Source organism: Malaya genurostris, chromosome 2, assembly GCF_030247185.1.
Source record: "Malaya genurostris strain Urasoe2022 chromosome 2, Malgen_1.1, whole genome shotgun sequence".
Lineage (NCBI taxonomy): Eukaryota > Metazoa > Arthropoda > Insecta > Diptera > Culicidae > Malaya > Malaya genurostris.
Window position 1 is genome coordinate 174,247,914 of NC_080571.1, and position 22,823 is coordinate 174,270,736.

Consider the following 22,823-nt stretch of genomic DNA (forward strand, 5'->3'; position numbering starts at 1 on the left):
ATTGTATTCAGTACCCAAATTGCTTTCAATGTTTTATTTCACTGATTGAATATCCTCTCCTGCTGCACACTCAACAATAATCGAGCCATCTTAACCATTTTTAAAATTACTAATTTTATGTGTTCTTGGATCTAACCTACCCTTCAAAATCTTTCTCGTGTCATCACTCGTTTGCGAAGACTCGACAGGTTTGATCATAATAACGCGTATGGCTTTTTTATATCTATCAAATACTTCGTCATTACCTTCATTAACAATGTTCTTATCAAGCGGTTCATCATCAGTTTTTGAAATAATTTTTCGCTTTCGTCTGGGATTTCCATCCGACTCCGAATGACTCTTCCTATTTGCAACAATTTTCTTTCTATTCATTACAACCAAATATCTAATATCCGATATGGTTATTTTTTCATTACACTGCACACATTCACCCATCATTCATGCACAAACCAAACCGGCCCGAAACACATCTGGGGGTGAAATTAAAGCAAAGTGAACCATGCAAAAACAAAAGACAATGCATTCAATATACCATGGTACGACGCCGCTTTGTTTGACTCAATGTACAGCACCAATAGTATTTACAAAACACTTTCTACATATCTATTTAAAGCACAATTAGTAACTTGCTTAACTGAAAATTTTTCACAAAAAGACACTTATTTCACACAAAATTTGTCACAATTTGACTTAGCACTAAAGACGCACAAGTTACCATGTTCGCCGGCTTAATTTTCGACTTGAGTTCGTAGCTCGCCCCGTGAAAGCAATTCGCGTTGTCTGTCCAGATCTTACGTGGTGGTCCTCGGCATGACACAAATCGTCGCAATGCCATAATACAAAACACGGTGCTCAGAGAATGCACCAAATAGAAGTATTTACAAAACACTCTACATATCTGTTTAAAGCACAATTAGTAACTTGCTTAGCTGAAAAATTTTCACAAAAAGACACTTATTTTACACAAAATTTGTCACAATTTGACTTAGCACTAAAGACGCACAAGTTACCATGTTCGCCGGTTTAATTTTCGACTTGAGTTCGTAGCTGAAAGCAATTCGCGTTGTCTGTCCAGATCTTACGTGGTGGTCCTCGGCATGACACAAATCGTCGCAATGCCATAATACAAAACACGGTGCTCAGAGAATGTATGTATGACTTCCATATGGACAGCTCTCAGTGTCAGGCAAGTGAAGAGCGCCACCCAGCGCTTGACGTTGTTTCTGCGAACCTTGATCAGTATAGGGTCAAAATAATCCAAGCCGATGTATGTAAATGGTCGTACGAATGCTGATAGTCGCATCTCTGGGAGCGGAGCCATGGCTGGTGATCTGGGAACTGCTTTCATTACATGACACCAGGTGCATTTTTTGCAACTTTCATAACGAGTGATCGAATTCATGAAGGAAAGAATGATAACGAGCGATAGGAGTTTACCAATCTCGAAGCGTTGACGAATCTCATTGACGATGACTTCACGGTTGGCATGACGAAAACGGCGATGGTACCAGTCTACAATGAGGAATGTGATTAGATGTTTGTTAGGGAGAATTGCGGGAAACTTAGCCTCATACGGCACAAATGGCGCAGTACCTATGCGTCCACGCATACATAAAACGCTTTTTGCCTTTCTCATATAGAAAGGTTATGCAATCACTGTGAAAACCGACTTTTGAACCGAGGCCCGGAGAGCCGAGTGTCATATACCATTCGACTCAGTTCGTCGAGTACGCAAAATGTCTGTGTGTGTGTATGTGTGTGTGTGTATGTGCGTATGTGTGTATGTAACGTTTTTTTGCACTAACTTTTCTCGGAGATGGCTGAACCGATTTTCACAAACTTAGATTCAAATGAAAGGTCTCGTGGTCCCATACAAAATTCCTGAATATTATTTGGATCCGACTTCCGGTTCCGGAATTATGGGGTAAAATGTGCAAAAAATTGTGAAAATAAGTGCACTAACTTTTCTCAGAGATGGCTGATCCGATTTTAACAAACTTAGAATCAAATGAAAGGTCTTGAAGTCCCATACAAAATTCCTGAATATTATTTGGATCCGACTTCCGGTTCGAGAGTTATGGGGTAAAATGTGCAAAAAAAAGAAAAGATGTGTTTTAACTTTTCTCATAGATGGCGCGACCGATTTTCACAAACTTAGGTTCAAATGAAAGGTCCTGTAGTCCCATGCGTTATTTCTGAATTTCATGCAGATCCGACTTCCGGATCCGGAAATATAGGGTAAAGTGTGTTAAAAATTGTACACTATCGCTGAAAATGGGGAAAAACCTAAAAAAAATTTCTAAATCGACCTCAAATCTTTTCCAATTGATAGTTTTTATCAGTAGACGGTCAAACAAATCTATTTCGATTATTCTTTTAAGAATCGAAGCAAAATAATTTTGAAGAATACCACAGTATTATATATGATAGTTTGATTGATATGAGAAAGGCATCATTACACCACTAGGTGGATTAAAACAGGTTTTTCGTCTAAAAATTACCACGTTCCTAAAATCGGGCTAGACTTGGCGACGATACGGTGAAGGTTTGTTGGGGTTCTTCGGATTTGGTCAATGTAGAAATTTCGTTCGGGAAGGCATCGCTTTGCGCCATCCTCCAAAGCGCATACTCGGCCCTTTGCAACTCATTCTGGTCCAGCAATCCAAGTTTTAGAGGTTGTCCCCTACTCCGACGTTGTAGATTACCGAGATAGCGTAGAACCTACGCTATTGCACAATGGAGTCTGGTCCACGAACTGAACCAAGAGATATCAGTGATCGGAGCGAAATGTCTAAGGTTTGCGTAGTTAGGACGCATTTCTTCTTGTGTTTCCGGAATGGGACTATCTTCAGGCCACATATCTTTAAGGTTTTGCAGAGTATCTTCGGCCTAAAACCACGGTTTGCTCATCGAAAGTTGTAGTCCTTGTTTCCATTTTGAAGCAATATCCGCTAAGTTGAGCTTAGAAGAGATGTGTCTCCAATCCTTCGACTCAGTCGACATCAATATTTTACTCACACGAACAGCAATAAATTGTTGATATCGGCGATGATCTTTTGATTTGATCCAAGCGAGTGTCACCGTTGAATCAGTCCACATAAACTGACGAACGATGCGAAACGGGTGGTAGGATTTGATCATGTTCAACATTCGGGTTCCAAACGAAGCTGCCATCAGTTCGAGCTTAGGTATGGATAGAGTTTTTAAAGGTGCGACTTTGGTCTTGGCACCGACGAATGCCACTTGAATTTGTCCAGCTTCTTCTACACGAAAGTACGCCACGCTCAAGTATGCCATCGCGCTGGCATCTGCAAAAATGTGAATCTCTAGGTTGTTGAAGTTTGTTGGCAACGGTGAACGAAAATAACACCGGGTAATGCGTATAGCACCGACTTCCGGAAACAGGTTCGTCCATTGCCTCCAGCGAACGTAGATATCTGGTGCAATTCGTTCGTCCCATTCGATTCCTCTAGCCCAAATATTCTGCATTAATATTTTTCCATGAACCAGGAAAAACGCAATAAATCCGAGAGGATCCAATAAGCTCATGATAACTCTAAAAACTTCGCGCTTGTTGGGAATGTGTTTATCGCCGAGAATTTGTTTTATATCGCTCCGAATGTTAATAAAGTATACCAAAACGTCTTCTTTCGACAACCATTTCATTCCCAGAACGGATTCCAGAGTTTCGTCTCTCTCCAGGACCAAATTCTTAACCGCATCTATCGCTTCTTCTACTGTCCTGAAGCTATCAAGGTAATCGTCCACGTAGTGGTTGTGCAGAGTAGCTCCTGGGAGAACTCAAGCACATTCGTATTTTTCACGAACTGGGCCGTGGCAGGCGAACATGTGGCCCCAAACGTAGTAACATCCATGATGTAGACCTGAGGACAATTTGTAGCATGATCTCGAAATAGGAAACGTTGTGATAGACAATCAGGAAAGCGAATCTTGATCTGGTGGAACATTTCCATTATGTCTCCACACACTGCTACCGAGAATTGACGGAATTGACTCAACACTTGTGGAAGAGGAGACAGTAGGTCGGATCCTTTCAGGAGCTTCGAATTAAACGATATCCCGTCCGCCTTGGCCGCTGCATCCCAGATTAATCGGATCTTACCGGGCTTCTTCGGATTAGTCACGACACCCAGTGGTAAATACCACGTACGATACACAACAACGGAAGTTAACTCGATTAGAGACGCCTTATGTGCGTAACCCTTCGGCACGCAGTCCGCAATTTGCTTTCGCACATTCTCCCGTAGTACTGGCTCTCTTTCAAGTCTCCGTTCCAGCGATTCCATGCGGCGGACCGCCATGAGATAACTATCTTGAAACTCCGGGTTGTCGGTGTTCCGCAGGAGTCCCGTTTCAAAGCTGACTCCCGATTATGTACGTCGCGTAGTCCCTTTCAAGATTTGCTTTGCTCGTTTTTTGTCTGATGATTCTAGGATAGCACTAACCACTGTTACACCAAAATTTTGCAGCGCGAAATAGTATCGAAATTGTTAATTCATTACACGATCAGAATCAGAAACAATTCCGAGGTGAAAGTTAGCGATTGCAGTTCTACTAGACTGTCCGGGAATACATCCATAAAAGCTCCAACCCAAACGGCATTTGGCACCGATTGGATCTCAAGGGCCTCTTTCGCGAAGTTTAAGCGCAACACACAGTCGAAGATTGTCTAAACCGATTAGTAACGGAGGTTGGACAAGCTCATAATCGTCTAATGCTAACCTTGTAAATAAGGAAACCGTCACGCTAGATCATGATACCGGATGGTTTGAGGGGGGAGAAGCAAGCGACGGACAGTTCGAACATTGTTTAAAGGATACCGTTGGTTTCCGGTTTTACCGGAGGTATCTAGTTGTACACGTTGAGATTCGGATTCAACTCGACTGACGTTACCCGTCCATTGTAGAGCGAGCGGTTCCTTTGAACCGGAGACATCAAGTAACTGCGCGATAGATTAATCTAGTAGAGTGTACGATGAACCTTCGTCTATGAATCCGAAAACAAGTTGAGAGGCCACTTGCCATGGCTATTTAGACACATTTTATACAGGCTTCACAAGCTTCCAAAGATCATCCACACTGGTTGATTTAAATTGAGAACACTCGGCCACACGATGACCTTCACGCCCACAGGCGAAACATGTTTTACCTGTATGATGATTTCTTACTGTTCTATCTGCATTTTCAGGAGATACAATCGCAGACGAGTGGCGGATCCATTTCTTCTCTTTAATTAGTAGTTTTTTTTTCGTTCAATTGGCGTTCGGTTTCTTCCAACTCACGACGTTTGAATTCCTTCTGCTCCTATATTTCTTGCTCGCGAAGAAGTCGTTCCTTTTCTACCATTTTCAGTTACTCCTCGAGTATGGCTCGGTTACTGGAAACTGCACTGCCTTGGGCAGTTGAAAGTTGCTTACTTCGATGCGATCCTGATCGATTAACCCTTACTGAACTGAACGAAGGCTTGAGCAGGTTCTTGCTGAAGTTTGAAGCGGATGTTATCTGTTTGTTACGACAAGTCGTTCATACATAATTTACGCCAGGGTCCTTTACGGAACAACCTACTCCGGCGCATCCGAAATGCTCCCATAGAAGACAAAAACAGTACTGAACCATCTCCTGCTCCGCTTCATCTGGACATTCACAAGATTGGCAATTATAACCGGTAACATTAACACACGTGTCGGCACGATCATCCATCGTTTTCTAACCTCACAAAATTTCTTGAAGTATGTTGAAGTGGATTTTCGAATGGCAAGTCAAACTCCTGATAGCAGACGAATAATATTTCCAGTCAGCTTCAAGCTGTAATTTATTAAAAGTTTAATAATAATTATAGCAATTATACATACGACTTAAAAAATTTGGTGCCCAAACGGTAAGTGGAAGTGGGTCGGCCGGTGTGTATTACCCTTAATGCAACCTAATACAGTTTTTTACAGCAATTATTTTACATTATCAATACTCTATGCTTACTTACATTATCCGAAATAAGTAAATATTGAGTGCCTAAACTACTGAAAGCTTAGTTTTAACTTTTACAGACTGGAAATAGATCCGAAACTTATAAAAAATGAATTTCACTTCTCCTACTGATGACATTTGACGACGATTGATGATCTGGTTGTCAGTTGACGCGCCACCTTCGATGTTCGATGAGGCGCCGCGTGGCGTAGTGACCGATCGACGGGGGAGCTAGTGCTAGTCGTAACAATGAGAAAGTCAAAACTATGACAATTACTTCGTAATATTTAATTGTGTTTCAGAATGTTTGAAGTAACTTATCCGTACTTTAGTGTAGATGCATTGTTTCAAATCCTAGTAGTGAAGAAGGGGAATGCTTGTACAACGCACACAATCGATCAACTAATTGATATTCGGAAGCGTACCAGTTTTATTCGTGTTTACGACATCCAGTTATGTCTCTGACATTACTCTCCAGCCTTTTTTTTACGCGAATGCGGTATCGGTTATCATTTTCTTCTAGCTTATGTAATAATGGTTTTTAAACTGAATACTGTTACTTGCATATTTTACAGCTTAAAAGTCTATTCGCATTATGCCGGGACGTCGTTTTTTTTCCTCGCTGAGTTTTTCGCACCGTCGGCACCGGGAAATGGATTTTATGCCGGACTCGGCATTCCAATGCATGCACACGCCGGTAGCTCAGCGAATAGACTTTATCCAAACACGGGAAGACCGAAATCAGCATTTTGGCGAAAAAATTAGTTGATTTTCTGATTATAGTTAGTTATTTTTTGAGACAACTAAAAAAAATCTTACTTTTGCTAATTTAGATTTTTTAATTCTAATTCCCTTAATAATAATAAAATATTTGTTGAAATGGCTATTTTTTTAGTTGAATTCACCAATTAAACGTGCTGTCATTTCTTAGCTAAGGCACACTTCATTTCCATTCAACTAATTTTTTAGTTGAATTAGAGAAATAAAACGTTGTTTTCAACCAACGTAAATGGTTGAATTGGTTTTTGCAATTTACAGCTATATGGCGCTCTGTCACCGAAAAAACGGTAACACCGTAATGACTACTAGCCACTAGATGGCACACTACTACCGAAAAAAATTTCAGTCGCGGTAGTCTTTTCTATATTGGCAGGTATAAATACGATGTTGTATTAAAGAAAAAGACATAAGCGAAACATACACTTCTTATTGAAAATTTTTCTTCTAAATCGCTATTTTCTTAATTCGACTTCGCGAAATCGACTCTCTCACTGGAAACTTTGAGCACTCGGAAAACAAAAACCGAATACAAGTATTACACCGGACGGCGTAGCCCGGAAGGTTAGAAGATACAAAAAACAATGTGCAATCAGTTTCAACAAGACTGTCCTTTTTAGCTTTTTAATGAATTGTTTTGCTTTGACACTTCTCATGAGTTTTTGGCTAGTAAACTTGTAAATAATACCAATTTGATGTTTGTTTTCTTTGTGCTGTCCTTCAGTAATGACGGTGGCAGATAAACAGAAACACATTTTCTGATTTTAATAACAAAATTAGTTGTTAATGAGAATTTCGTGTTGGATTGAAATATTGCTGGTTTTTGTCCAGGATATTCGCCAACTTAACTCATTTTCTAAAAATAACAGTTTTTTTCAGCAAAGTGAATTCTCAATTTTAACTAGTTTCGTAGTTATTTTGAAAGTTTTGTTGTTAAAATCAACTAATTCGAAAACAGTAATACGAATTAGGCGCAGAGCTAATTTCGGTCGTTCCGTGAAGATAAACTAAAGATTGAAATGTTCCATACGATCGATCGAAAAATATCGCACCAGTAATCGTGAACCAGTAAGCTTAGTAATAGTGCAATTATGTTGAGCCTTCATTAATAACTGTCGGTAAACATTTGAAAATGACGGTAAAATTCCATGGCAACAAGTTTGGAAGGAGGTAAATATATGTAAACATACCGCACAAAATATGTTGTAACATCCATTAACTTTAATGCTTCGTTCATGTTGTTTCATGTTTAATCTTACTGTTAACTCGGAGATGGTATTGGAAACGATAATATAGACTTACCTGAACATTGTTCACGATTTCAAAATTACACTCGCGGTAATACACGATTTCTTCATCTCGAATAGCGTTTCGTAATTCAAAGCCTTTAGGAACCTGTTTTAATCCACCTAGTGGTGTAATGATGCCATTCTCATATACTCATTACAACATAAATATTACCGTGAAAATCGCAAAAACAACTGTTTTGAATAGAATAGAAATAGGAAAATTTGTTCGGACCTAATCTCACAATCCTGTTTACCCTGTAGTTCCGACTGTCAGATTTTTTCTTCAAACCTATAAGTTTGTGAAAATCGATTTGTCTATCTTGAAGTGAGTTTGGTGCAGTTTTCAATCACCATTTCCAATTCTTTCGATACCGGATTCAGATGACCGGAATAACCGAAGTTGATTCGTTTGCCAGCAACCATCCATCAAATTGGAACAGTTTTGAACCTAGTTAAACCTAGACTTACTATCTTATGCTCTAACAAACGAAGCGAACCTGCGTTTCTGTTACTGCTGCTTATGTAAGTCAAGCTAAACAGCATGAATCCGCGGCATAAAACATGTAGTATAATTATTATATAATAATAAAAATAATAATAATAATAATAATAATAATTATATTAATAATAATAATTATAATAATAATAATAATGATAATAATAATAATAATAATAATAATAATAATAATAATAATAATAATAATAATAATAATAATAATAATAATAATAATAATAATAATAATAATAATAATAATAATAATAATAATAATAATAATAATAATAATAATAATAATAATAATAATAATAATAATAATAATAATAATAATAATAATAATAATAATAATAATAATAATAATAATAATAATAATAATAATAATAATAATAATAATAATAATAATAATAATAATAATAATAATAATAATAATAATAATAATAATAATAATAATAATAATAATAATAATAATAATAATAATAATAATAATAATAATAATAATAATAATAATAATAATAATAATAATAATAATAATAATAATAATAATAATAATAATAATAATAATAATAATAATAATAATAATAATAATAATAATAATAATAATAATAATAATAATAATAATAATAATAATAATAATAATAATAATAATAATAATAATAATAATAATAATAATAATAATAATAATAATAATAATAATAATAATAATAATAATAATAATAATAATAATAATAATAATAATAATAATAATAATAATAATAATAATAATAATAATAATAATAATAATAATAATAATAATAATAATAATAATAATAATAATAATAATAATAATAATAATAATAATAATAATAATAATAATAATAATAATAATAATAATAATAATAATAATAATAATAATAATAATAATAATAATAATAATAATAATAATAATAATAATAATAATAATAATAATAATAATAATAATAATAATAATAATAATAATAATAATAATAATAATAATAATAATAATAATAATAATAATAATAATAATAATAATAATAATAATAATAATAATAATAATAATAATAATAATAATAATAATAATAATAATAATAATAATAATAATAATAATAATAATAATAATAATAATAATAATAATAATAATAATAATAATAATAATAATAATAATAATAATAATAATAATAATAATAATAATAATAATAATAATAATAATAATAATAATAATAATAATAATAATAATAATAATAATAATAATAATAATAATAATAATAATAATAATAATAATAATAATAATAATAATAATAATAATAATAATAATAATAATAATAATAATAATCATAATAATAATAATAATAATAATAATAATAATAATAATAATAATAATAATAATAATAATAATAATAATAATAATAATAATAATAATAATAATAATAATAATAATAATAATAATAATAATAATAATAATAATAATAATAATAATAATAATAATAATAATAATAATAATAATAATAATAATAATAATAATAATAATAATAATATTAATAATAATAATAATAATAATAATAATAATAATAATAATAATAATTATAATAATAATAATAATGATAATAATAATAATAATAATAATAATAATAATAATAATAATAATAATAATAATAATAATAATAATAATAATAATAATAATTATTATTATTGTTTTTATTATTATTATTATTATTGACATCACTACACCACCGGCACGGTATCACTGCCCTACCGGCTGTGTAAATTGCATATTTTTTCAAACAAACTTCAATTCATTGACATTCTTTTATATTTTTATATTATTTATTTTACATTCTTTTCTTCTTTCGGTCCCACTTATTAAATAGCAAAATATTTTAACAACCACAGCACCGTCTTTACCAATATCACACACTTGTAGCAGACATCCGTAACCGTTTCGTTTTCTTTATAGCGTGAACGAAATAGAACAAAGCGTTTGTTTTGTCATTAAGGGTTTTTCCAGAGTTTGTGCTTTGGGCACATAACCGTTTTTACTTTTCTTTACGTTTCGTCTTAGACTCGTCAGTGCAGAACAGTTCAAATTGAACTGCTTAGTGCAAACTTAAACAGTTCAATTTGAACCGCTAAGCAGACGTAAAGTTACTGCTATTTGCAAAACACCTTTTAATTGGCACCGAAGTGCCATGTCTTTTCTGACGTGCCGAACGAAAACGTCTTTTTCGGCTAATACTGGCCGATTCAGGTATGGTCATTTAGGGGTTTTTCCGAGTTTGTGCTTTGGGCACATAACCGTTTTTACTTTTCTTTACGTTTCGTCTTAGACTCGTCAGAGACCTTTCATTTGAATCTTAGTTTGTGCAAATCATCCACCTCTAAGAAAAGTGGGTGTCTTTGTTTCGGTTTGGTGAAGTTATACAGCAGAAAAAGTAGTTCGAAAATTTTTCAATACTGATATTATAGCGACGCGGGGATGGGATTTAGTATTAAGAAATTCACTTTTAACAAAAAAATACAAAATTTTAGCTCGATCGGAGAAACTATATTTTCGCGCCCACGGTTTAAAGTTTGTATGGGATTTAGTATTAAGAAATTCACTTTTAACAAAAAAAATCGGCTGGAGACTCTGTCCATCCGTCTAAAAATCAGTCCATGTGTTATTTTCGTAGAAAATTTATCGAGGAAGAAAACTTTAGAAGACATCAAAACACTACGACATTTGTAGAAAAAGTTATTAAAGGAAAACCGACTGAAGGTCCGAATAATGGCTTTCTCCTTAATATATCTAGCACCACTGCTGCTAGTGGTGGTAATATGACTGTGCTTTTTTTATTATGCAATAACGGTTGATTTTAGTTGTTTGATGTCTTCACAAAAGTTTCTCTGCTGAGTATGAGGATTATTTTTAAGTGACAAGTCATGTTCCAAAACTCACTGTAAAGACACAAAAAAGTCTAACTTTTTAATTTGAAGAAATAGGTTTTTGAAATTTTCTACAATGTTTTAGATAAACTCAAATCCAAAAACTTTGCGGAATATATAAACTCTCTATCTCTTATAGTTTAGAAGATATAGATGGTACTATTTTATGAAAACAAAAACACAATTTACATGACTTTTTGTGTCTTTACTGTAAGGTTTGGAGCATGGTTTGTCACTTAAAAATAATCTTTATACTCTGCTGAGTAACTATCGTGAAGACATCAAACAAAACGGATCAACCGTTATAGCACATTCAAGGGAAGTCACATCATGTTACTTTCACTTGCAACAGTGGTGCTAGATATATTAAGGAATGAGCCATTGTTCAGACCTTGGGTCGGTTTTTCTTTAATAACTTTATCTACAAACGTCGAATTGTTTTGCGGTCTTCTAAAGTTTTCTTCCTCGTTGAATTTCCCACGAAAATATCATATGCGCTGATTTTTAGAGTTCATAGGTTGATCTCCAGCCGATTTTTTTGTTAAAAGTGAATTTCTCCATACTAAATCCCATACAAACTTACAACCGTGGGCGCGAAAATATAGTTTCTCCGATAGGGCTAAAATTTTGCATGGTGCTTTGGGGACCCAAAAGGAAAACGAAAAGTTTGGTGGAGCGAGAAGATAAACATTTTCATCTTTTTCCCATAAAACCTTGTCCCACCCTAATGAACATCGTTTGACAGCTATTAGTTGGTTTGTCTATATTATTTTATTCTATTTCACAATATTACATCTCATTCCATTATATTCTATGGTACATAAACCACCAATAAACGTCAAAGATGAACTAGTTTTTCCGTTAATCTGCTGCCATCGTGTGAAACCCAATTGGGATATATCCACTCCAGTTAATTTCCACTTCATCTTATTCTAGTCGTTCCATATCTTATTCATTTTATTCAATAACGAAGCTAAAAACTGTAATACATGTATTTATCAAATTGTAACGCAAATTGATTGTATCTGATGATGTTTGCAATACCGTCAAGTCCATCATCCAAGGGAGGGATGAACGGTTAGAACCTTAGATCTGAATTAAAATTTGTAAATATCGATGTAATCATTTCCGAGATAAGTCAGTGCATATTTTTTGCAATTTTTTTCAAATTTTTGTGATCTTGTCGTTTGTATCGGGCCTCGGTTCAAAATTTGGTTCCCACAAATGACGGTTACATAATACTGAGGACCTTCCACTAACAGCAGCAAAAACAGACCATCGGTGGGGTATAAATCCTCAAACACTCAGATCTATGTTTTGGATTGGATTATGGAACAAAATCCTAAAAACTAAATTTCGAAACTGAACTCAGAACCTGGGTTCTGGTCAAAATAAATTCTGAGCTTAATATAGATTTGAAATTTTGTTTCAGACTTTAGATCCAGATTACAGGTTAAATCTGTGACTCTGAAACTGAACCCTAATTTTGGAACTGGTTTCTTGATTAGGTTTTGGAACTTACCTCAGTTCCTTTATTTAAATCCAGAATTCAGATTTAGAAATTCAATTTAAGAATTCTGAAACAAAATTCAGAATATGATTTTTGGATCTGGATTATGGAACAAAACGTTAAATCTGAACTCCGAACCTGAAATTTGGAGCTGATGTTTGAACCAGAATCACATTCCAGATTTAGTTTCAGAATTCAGAATCTGCATGCTGAAACTAAATTCGGAACTTGGATTCTGGTACTGGATTCAGTTCCTTGAAACAGGTTCGGTTTTTAAGTTCAGAATTAAGTTCTAGAATTTCTGAATTTTGAAATGAGTTCTGTTTCATAGTTCTAGAACAAATTCATGAATTGAATTATTGATCTGGATTCCGAACCAGAATCATTTCATATGTAGTTCTTGAATTAAGTTTCAGTTCCTGAATCCAAGTCCAGAATTTTCGGTTCTGGAGTAGATAAATAGATGACGACAAAAAATGCTGAATAGTTGTAAGCAGATGATAAATTCCGCGAATCGGTTGGTTTATATCATTAAAATGTTTTCAACGGATTACGCCATGCTTTCCTCTACAGAGTATGTAAATTTAAAAATAAACTACTTTGTTTGTTGTATTTTCACTCTCATTTGCACCGTAATATATAATTGTATGGTAAAATATGTTTGTCGTCAATAAGTTGTGTTTTAGTAGAGATGCACAGATACAATTCTGGAAGCGAAGCAGTATAGCTGCTAAATTCACCCGATTAATTAATATGAACGATTATCTATATTCGGAAGTGTGAGAGAAGCATGTCAGTTTTATTCGTATTCACGTCCTATAGTTATGTATGTTACATTACTCACCCGCCTTTTTCTCTAAACATGATTTTTCTGGTTTACAAAGACATTCCTTATCTTTACATTTTAGTCTTCAAAAAATGGATAACTATGTTGCACTAGGGATGCTTTGGCTTACTTCAGTATTTATTTCAGTATTATCAGAGGTAAGATGAGTGTTTCTATTTATTCATTTTGTACATCGATTTCATTGAACCATTTCAGGATCCTTTTTCTTGTGTGCAAGGTTGGGACTTGAAAGGAATCAATTGCTTCAAATATTTTAGTGTGAAACATTCCTGGGAAAAGTCAGCTGAGTTATGTAGAAGGTGAATGATGCTATAATGGATTTCATATATTAGCTTATATTTACAATCTACAGATATGGTGCTGAACTTGTGACTATTGAATCAATCGAAGAAAATGAAGCAACAAGAGATATCGCACTTGTAGGTGAATCTAGAGGTCGAACGGGTAATATGTACTGGTTAGGCCTAGCCACTTTAGATGATCTTAGAACGAATACACTAGAATCAACTTCAGGCGATTTAGTCTCACAATACTCTGGCTTTTGGTCCCTTGGACAACCAAACCCAATGACAGGTGAATGTGTTGCTGCTTCTAACGTAAACAGTAAGCAGTCATGGAGATTGGAAACTTGTGAACATCTTTTACCATTTATGTGTAAACGTCCTGCGTGTCCTCACAATTCGATCAGATGCTCGAACGGTAATTGTATAAACCAAGTTTTGAAATGTGATGGAAATGATGATTGTGGAGATGGTAGTGACGAATTGGATTGTCCAAGCACTTGTAATTTTCATATGCAGTCAGGTGGTGACGTTATAGAATCGCCCAGTTATCCGCAAAAGTATCCTGCACTGAGTACTTGTAAATGGACACTAGAAGGACCACAGGGAACTAACATAATTCTACAATTCCAAGATTTTGATACAGAGAAAAATTTTGATATCGTTCAAATACTAGTTGGCGGTCGCACCGAAGATAAGGCAGTTTCGTTAGCCTCGCTGTCCGGTAAAAATGATTTGAGCAATAATCCTTTCGTCACAGCATCTAATTTTATGATCATCAAATTTACAACGGATGGTAGTGTTGAGAGGAAAGGATTCAGAGCAACTTGGAAAACAGAACTTCAAACATGTGGTGGAACATTACAGGCATCCGCACAGGGTCAGTTACTGAATAGTCCAGGTTATCCAAAAAGTTATCCAGGTGGACTTGAATGTCTTTATGTGATCAAGGCTCAGAGTGGACGTTTAGTTTCTTTGGAAATTCAGGATTTGAATTTAAATGATGGTACGGATTTCATTCTTATTCGTGATGGGGATAGCGCTAATAGTAAACCAATTGCTCGTCTAACTGGAGTAAATGTCAATGATAGAAACCGAGTTTTAGTTTCTACTACTAATAACTTGTATGTGTTTTTTAAAACAGCTTTGGGAAATTCTAAAAAAGGATTTAGTATAAAGTACACGCAAGGTTGTACTGCAACTATAATCAGTTCGAATGGCACAGTTAGCTCTCCGGTGTATGATTTTAGTAATTATCCGAACAATCAGGAATGCTATTTCAAAATAAAAAATGCAATGGAAGGCCCGCTTTCCCTACGTTTCAAATATTTCAATGTACATACAAGCGATAAAGTTCAAATATTTGATGGATCGTTGACATCTGGATTACGACTCCATTCAGGAGATGGCTTCACGGGAAGTTCTGTACCAAAAATTACATTGACGGCATCTTCAGGAAATATTCTTGTAAAATTCATTACTGATGCCTTGCATAATGACAAAGGGTATAACAGAATTGAAAATTTTAACATTTAGTATATAGCTTTATATATTTAAATTTTTTGACTTCAGATGGTTGGCTGAGTTCTCTGCCGACTGTCCTGAGTTAAATCCTGGAATTGGAGCTTTAGCGTCAAGTCGTGATACTGCATTTGGAACAGATGTCTTTTTTTCTTGTCCAGTTGGTCAAGAATTTGCCACCGGTAAGAATCAAATAGTCACAACTTGCCAAAACGGAGGCACTTGGACCGTCGACTATATTCCGAAATGTCAAGGTATTATTATGTTATAAAACTTGTATTTATGTGTGGTTTTCATATTTTGTGTACATTTTACAGAGGTTTATTGTGGACCAGTACCTCAAATAGATAATGGTTTCTCGATTGGTTCGACAAATGTTACTTATCGCGGAATCGCTATGTATCAATGTTATGCTGGATTTGCATTTGCATCAAGTAATGTTATTGAGAAAATTTCGTGCTTATCTGATGGAAATTGGGAGCGTCAACCATCATGCCTTGCCTCACAGTGTCCAATGTTGTCCGAAGTGTTACATGCTAATGTTACTGTTCTAAATGGGGGCGGAAGAAGTTATGGAACAATCGTTACCTATGAATGTGAACCGGGTTATCAGCGCAGTGGACAACCTGTTCTGATTTGCATGTCCAATGGAACTTGGAGTAGCGCAGCTCCAACGTGTACTCGAGTGCGATGTAATAGGTAAATTGTTTTACATTGATCTTTGTGAGATGACGTTCAATACTTTTTTCTTCAAATAGATTTCCTGAAATCAAAAACGGTTATTTTGTGGATCAATCTCGACAATATTATTACGGTGACGATGCTCGTATACAGTGCTATAAAGGTTATAAACAAACTGGCTCAAATATTGTCAAGTGTAACTCCAATCAAATGTTTGAAACATTACCAAGTTGTGAAGGTAAAAATACGTCGAATTGTTAAATTCATACTTATGTTTTTTTTATCAGATATTGATGAATGTGCTACATCGCCTTGTGACATAGCATCCACCGAATGCATGAATACACCTGGATCATTTCATTGTCAATGTAAATCGGGATTTTCACCATCTACTGAATGCAGACCAGTTGGTGATCTAGGATTAGCTACTGGTGGTATACCTGATATCAGCATATCGGTGTCATCGACCGAGAATGGATATAATAAAGCAGTAATACTTTTTATAAAATATCATTCCAAATTAGTAATCGCCTTTTTTGTAGATGCTAAGAATAAATTTAGATGGTTGGTGCGGAAATTCGATTGATCTAGGAACAAACTGGGTGATGATTGATTTGAAAGCCCCAACAATAATTAAAGGATTTCGAACCATGTCCGTTCAAAGAATTGATGGAAGCTTAGCATTTACGTCTGCAATCAGGATACAGTATACTAACGATAAAACTAATGTATTTAAAGACTATGCGAACCCTGATGGAACAGCTGTGGAATTTCGAATCTTAGAACCAACGTTATCGATCCTAAATTTGCCTATACCCATAGAAGCACGCTATGTAAGATTTAGAATACAGGACTTTGTTGTCGCCCCTTGTCTTAAACTGGAGGTTATGGGATGTACTCGCATAGACTGCGTTGATATTAACGAATGTGCAGTCAAAAATGGTGGATGTCGCCAAAAATGTATCAACTCACCTGGCTCTTATTCATGCAGTTGTAATACTGGATACGAACTGTTTACAAAAAACGCTACAGCTGGGTAATTGATTTTTAACTTTGTTTTATGTCATGCACAAAATATGTGGTACAAAGATAAACTCAAGATAGAGTGGTCTGTGATTTCTCATGTATCATTTAAATAGGACCCCTCGATGAGTTCAGTTTGACGTCAGTTTCAGTCTTTTGAAACAAAATAACAAGCATCTGAACGCTACATGCGTCGTAACCATGACATGCTTGGGAAAAAAAGAAGCTACAGTACAAACTATATTGATTTACTGCATATTCAGTGATTCTTAAAATAAAAAAATTAAAATTACATGGAATTATTGCTTAGAATTTGTTTAGTTTTTTTAAGAGCATTTAAGTCAAGCTTTTATTGTTTTTAGTCGACGCTTATTAAAGAAGGGTCAATTAAATTACATTATTACTGAGCCTACTGGTTCGCGATTACTAATCCAACATTTTCCAATGGATCGTATGAACCATTTTAATCTTGAGTTTATCTTTGCTTTAGAGATGAAATATGCGTAAGGGTACTCAGAACAAACTCGATTTCTGTAAGAAGAAGGCATTGATATGAATGGAAGTTCTATAGTAAACAGAATCTTTAGTTGGTAAAAGTAGTACAACGGTGTTTGTAATGGAAAGCATTGAAGGTATGTATTAAATCTAAATGTTCAGAGTGCATCTGTTAAACCCAGTAACAAGAATTAAAAAAAGTTACAGGGTTGTGTATTGAACCGCACCACCCTTCTCCACTACTAGAATTTGAAACAATGCACCTATACTAAAGTACGGATAAGTTACATTAAACATTCTGACACATAATTCAATAGTACGAAATAATTGTTATAGTATTTTTTTTTAAATAATAAAATTTCATTTGGCTCATTTGATTTAGCTTAACGATTGTCTTGTTATAAAAGAAAGGATGCCGTATTAAGGGGCGGCATACTCACCTAGAGTTAATAACGGAATGTGAGGAGGGTAGGATTGGTTTTAAATTAAAATTTATCATTTTTGCCGGACAAATCACTTAGATACACTTTAAGTTTCCTGGATCTTCAACTTCTTGAGGTTGTAACAAGAGAGATTATTCTTGACTGGGATGCTTTGTTGGTGTGCTTTGACGCTGATGTGTTGGGTGTGGTTTTCAGAAACTCAGTCAGTTCAAGGCAGATGCATGCTCCGAAGCACCGTTTATACATACCATGCTTTCAGCAGCGTAAAGAAGAGTGCGGTAGAGTAGTAGACGAGAAAGAAATCAATCAGGAATCAGAACAAATTGGCTCAAATGGCACGTTCCCCTTGATATTTGGAGATTTGTGCCTTGCCATTACCTGGTATTTAGCATCATTTTCCCGATATATAAGAAAAAACGATTGACGGGAAATGTTAAGGTTTAGACTAGAAGGATAGGGAAAATTGGCGACACAAAAACACAAAAAAGCAGAAGTAAATTCTGCACCCCTAAGGGATGCTGAACAATCTACTGGGGATCACATTTAGTGGAAGCAGAAGTAAACTCTGAACCTCCACGAGGTCCCGAACAGTCTGCTGTAAAACCTATTTAGGTTTGTTACTATGTGCGTTCTTTCTGATGAACGAGCATCGTTATTAAAACCTCCAACCCCCGAGAGGATTTAGAGATTTTACAAAAGCGACATAAGCATTCTCGGAAGAATGAAGAACGATTCGTAGTATGTACGAGCAGAAGTTAATTTGGTACCCCGTAAAGGATGCCAAACAATCTGCTAAACCCTATTTAAGGTGAATACAGAAAGGATTCATTCACTCCAGGAAGAACGATGAACCCTTCTGACTATAGCTCCTTATCACATTGGGTGAGAAACGAGAGAATATCCTTTTGCTGGCATGTTTGGATGCAGCCCAAGACGAATCTTGTGCTTTATCCAACTAGTTGAAAGTGGTAAAGCTAGTACCGGACCAACGAAATCATACGTTGCACCAGCTCTAGCCAACTCATCAGCCCATTCATTTCCAGTAATACCAGAATGACCGGGTACCCATAAGAAGTAAACTCTGCTGATGTGCCGATTGTATTCCACACAGAATCGCGTAGATTTCTGCTTCGAACATAGTACAGTATTTACCAAGTGAATGAGACTGCTCTAGCCTCATTTCACGACAGTAGACACCATCACCAGCACGACCATTCAACAGAGAACCGTCCGTATAACAAACTATGTGTTCATCAAGTTGTCGTTCCAAATAACCAGTCAACCATTCCTCACGAAGAGGATAGCTCACATTGAATGTTTTGAAAGGAAAACTGCATGTGAGAGTTCACTAGGAGCGAGTAAATACTCATCCTAGCTAACCATTGGAGACAACAAGCGAGTGTGGCTAGTAGCATAGTCTGTAGGGTTACTATTCCAAAGCCATGTAACCTTAAGACGGTATGCACAAGATAATGCTTCTTGTTTTGTGAACACGTGTAGTGGTTTAATGCACAGTAGCGCCTCTAGAGCAGCAGTAGGAGTTGTCGTGAATGCTTCTGTCTGTGTTCTTCAGCTTTGACTGAGCTGTCACAACTTCTTCTTTCAGCCACCATACATCACATCCATATGCTAAAATTGGTCTAACGATAGTTGTGAAGATCCAATGAATGTATTTGGGTTTGAGTCCACAGGATTTTCCAAAAGCTCGTCTACATTGGCCGAAAGCCATGTAAGTTCTTTTAATCCTGAAGTCAATGTGAGCAGACCAATTCAGTTTTGAATTAAGAATAACTCCGACGTAATATTTAACTTGATCAACCACAGTGACCTCTGATACGAAGAACTGTAACGGACGAGCTCCAGTGATTATCCTACGATGAGTGAAAAGCACAAGCAGGCGAAGAGGTATTTTTGAGGACGCTTCTAGAACACATGATTTGCGGTGTCCACTGTATCTCAGCGCAGACTCATCAGAAGTAAACAAATGAACCCAACATGGTTAGAGTAGAAGTTTTTCTAGACCCCAACGTTTCTGTTTGTTTTTTTTTTTAATTTTTAAAATTTTTGGTGGTGGTTCAAAATGAAAACAACGATTTTTTACAAATAATCCACCATTTTGTAGCTGGTAAACCTCCCCAAAGTAACAAACAATGAAAAGGAAAACGTTGGGGTCCGGTTTTTTATATATAGAAAGTGTGTGCAAAATTTGAAAAAAAAATTGTTGCAGTAGTTTTTGAAAGACGATGGACACGAACTTTTAAAACCTGCATTCGAGGAAAACACGTTTAAAGGTTATCTATAAAATTAATGTAAACAATCAATTACTCCAGGAAGCCAGTAGGGTCTAACATTTTCAAAACATCATATGTTTTAATTTTATAATTTATTATAACGAAACATTTCAAGAATGTTTTGTAAAGTTTTGAAGTCAATCGAAGTAGAAATCTTAATAACATCCAGAGTTTCGTTCCAATAATCTTGAAAATTTCACAGAAAATTCTTCAAATGTTCTACTATAAGGAAATATAAAGAAAATAATGAATGATTTTTCAAGATTCTTAAGTCAAAGAGAGTGGTAATGCTTATACCGATCATCAATATATGATAATCGTCGGCAAAACCATAAGTCGGAAATCCAAGGTTATTAACTTTCTTTAACAAACCATCAGCGACTGGGTTCCATAAAAGTGGGGATAATACACCACCTTGAGAACACCCACAGCCACTTTACATTGTAATCTCTGCTTGCCGAAGCGATGAACAAAGAAGTCGATTGCTAAGCATTGTGTGTATCCAGTAAAACCCAAGATATTCCGTTCACGACTGCATTGTTTAACCTCCTGCAGCCATTCAGTCTTCGGCACGGAAATACACCTTGACTTAGGAGTTCCTATTTTTGTGGCCTTTTACAACATGGAACAGGAAACCAGTGGATCAATTCTTGGTAAAAAGTAATTCCGCCGGATGCCGCACGGCTTACCTGTTTGGTGAACTTATACCAACGGTACAGGTGGACCGTAGCGTTATTCTTAGCCAGTTGGGAAACCGCTACCGACACTACACGGCTATCTAGGCTGCTCAGAAAGAGAAGTCGACATTGATGGACAACTTCTATGGATGGCCGAGCAGCGTAAAGAAGAGTGCGGTAGAGTTGTAGACGAGAAAGAGATAGGGAGAGCACTAGTTTTGAGCATGAATAGTTTTCAAGAAGTTGTAGATGAGAGTCATATAAGGAAGATTTGGAGTTGCCAAGACGTCGCGGATTGGCACGAAGGATGGCATACCTCGGGCCCGAAGGGAACATATGAGTTGGGATCTGGCATCACAATACTCGACACACGTCCAAACAACATTCTCGATGTCATGATAACCACTCTCGGCCGGCCCCACGCGACGGATATGCGCGCTGAACATATAATGATTAGACATAAGCCTTGACATTACACGAATAAAGTCTCGGCTCACGTCTAACTCCCGAAACCAAGGTTTGGTCGATACCTGCGGAATTATCGAGTGTAACCACCGTCACAGATTTCAGCTATTTCATGCATTTTGCCAGTTGGCTAGAGTTTTCTGACGATAGCAACTTAAAAATTCATTGAAGCAGATTGGTCTTTCATAGATTTTACCTTCTAGTGCACCCACCTTGGCTAATGAGTCCGCCCTCTCATTATCCCGTATGGAACAATGTGAATGACAAAAACCAAGGTAATCTGTTATAATTTTTCAGATAGAGCACTCAGTTGTTCCCGTACTTTCCCCAGGAAATACGGTGAGTGCTTTCCAGGCTTCACTGAACGAAGAGCCTCAATCGAGCTGAGACTGTCCGATACAATGAAATAGTGATCTGTGGGCATAGTGTCAATGATTTCAAGGGTATACTGAATTGCAGTCAGCTCTGCGACTGAACTGAAGCTGGATCATTGAGTTTAAAGAATGCGGTGAAGCTTTCATTGAATATACCGAAGCCATTGGACCTATTGAGCTTTGATCCGTCAGTGTAGAACATCTTCCTACTGTCGACTGATCTAAATATATATTGAAACAGTTTTTATATCACTTGAGGGCGTATGGGATCCGGAATTCCACGAATCTCTTCTTTCATGGATGTATCGAAAATACAGTATGATTAGAAGTATTAAACAGTTGAACACGGTTGGAAACAAAGGAAGAAGAATTTGTATTCTGAGCCATGTAATCAAAATACAAGGACATGAAACGGGTTTGAGAAATAAGCTCGACAAGCCTTTCGAGGTTTTCAATCACTATTGGATTCAAAATGTCGCGTCGGACGCGCAAACGATATGAGAGATTCCAAAGCCGGTATTTCAACGGAAGAACACCCGCAAAAACTTCAAGACTCATCGTATGAGTCGATTGCATGCACCCCAAGGCAATGCGCAAACAACGATACTGAATTCTTCCCAGCTTAATAAAATTGGTGTTCGCGACGAATCGGAAGAAGTAAGAAGAAATATAATTCTCTGCTGGAATTTTTGTTTCAGATACCTGATGTGACATCCCCAGGTGCCTTCGGAGTCGAACCAGACCCCTTAG

At 35.6% G+C, this 22,823-nt stretch overlaps 1 protein-coding gene across 6 annotated transcripts in view; it reads left to right on the top strand.

Annotated features, from left to right (window-relative positions):
• The window catches only part of LOC131432461 (uncharacterized), a 567,367-nt gene that overhangs the window by 55,981 nt on the left and 488,563 nt on the right, over positions 1–22,823 (top strand). For all 6 annotated transcript variants that reach the window (XM_058598750.1, XM_058598753.1, XM_058598754.1 and 3 more), the window contains exons 2-9: positions 13,884–13,959; positions 14,018–14,121; positions 14,175–15,608; positions 15,676–15,878; positions 15,942–16,323; positions 16,383–16,543; positions 16,593–16,795; positions 16,848–17,341. In XM_058598750.1, the coding sequence (XP_058454733.1) occupies positions 13,884–13,959; positions 14,018–14,121; positions 14,175–15,608; positions 15,676–15,878; positions 15,942–16,323; positions 16,383–16,543; positions 16,593–16,795; positions 16,848–17,341 (3,057 nt within the window). The remainder of the gene's footprint in view (positions 1–13,883; positions 13,960–14,017; positions 14,122–14,174; positions 15,609–15,675; positions 15,879–15,941; positions 16,324–16,382; positions 16,544–16,592; positions 16,796–16,847; positions 17,342–22,823) is intronic.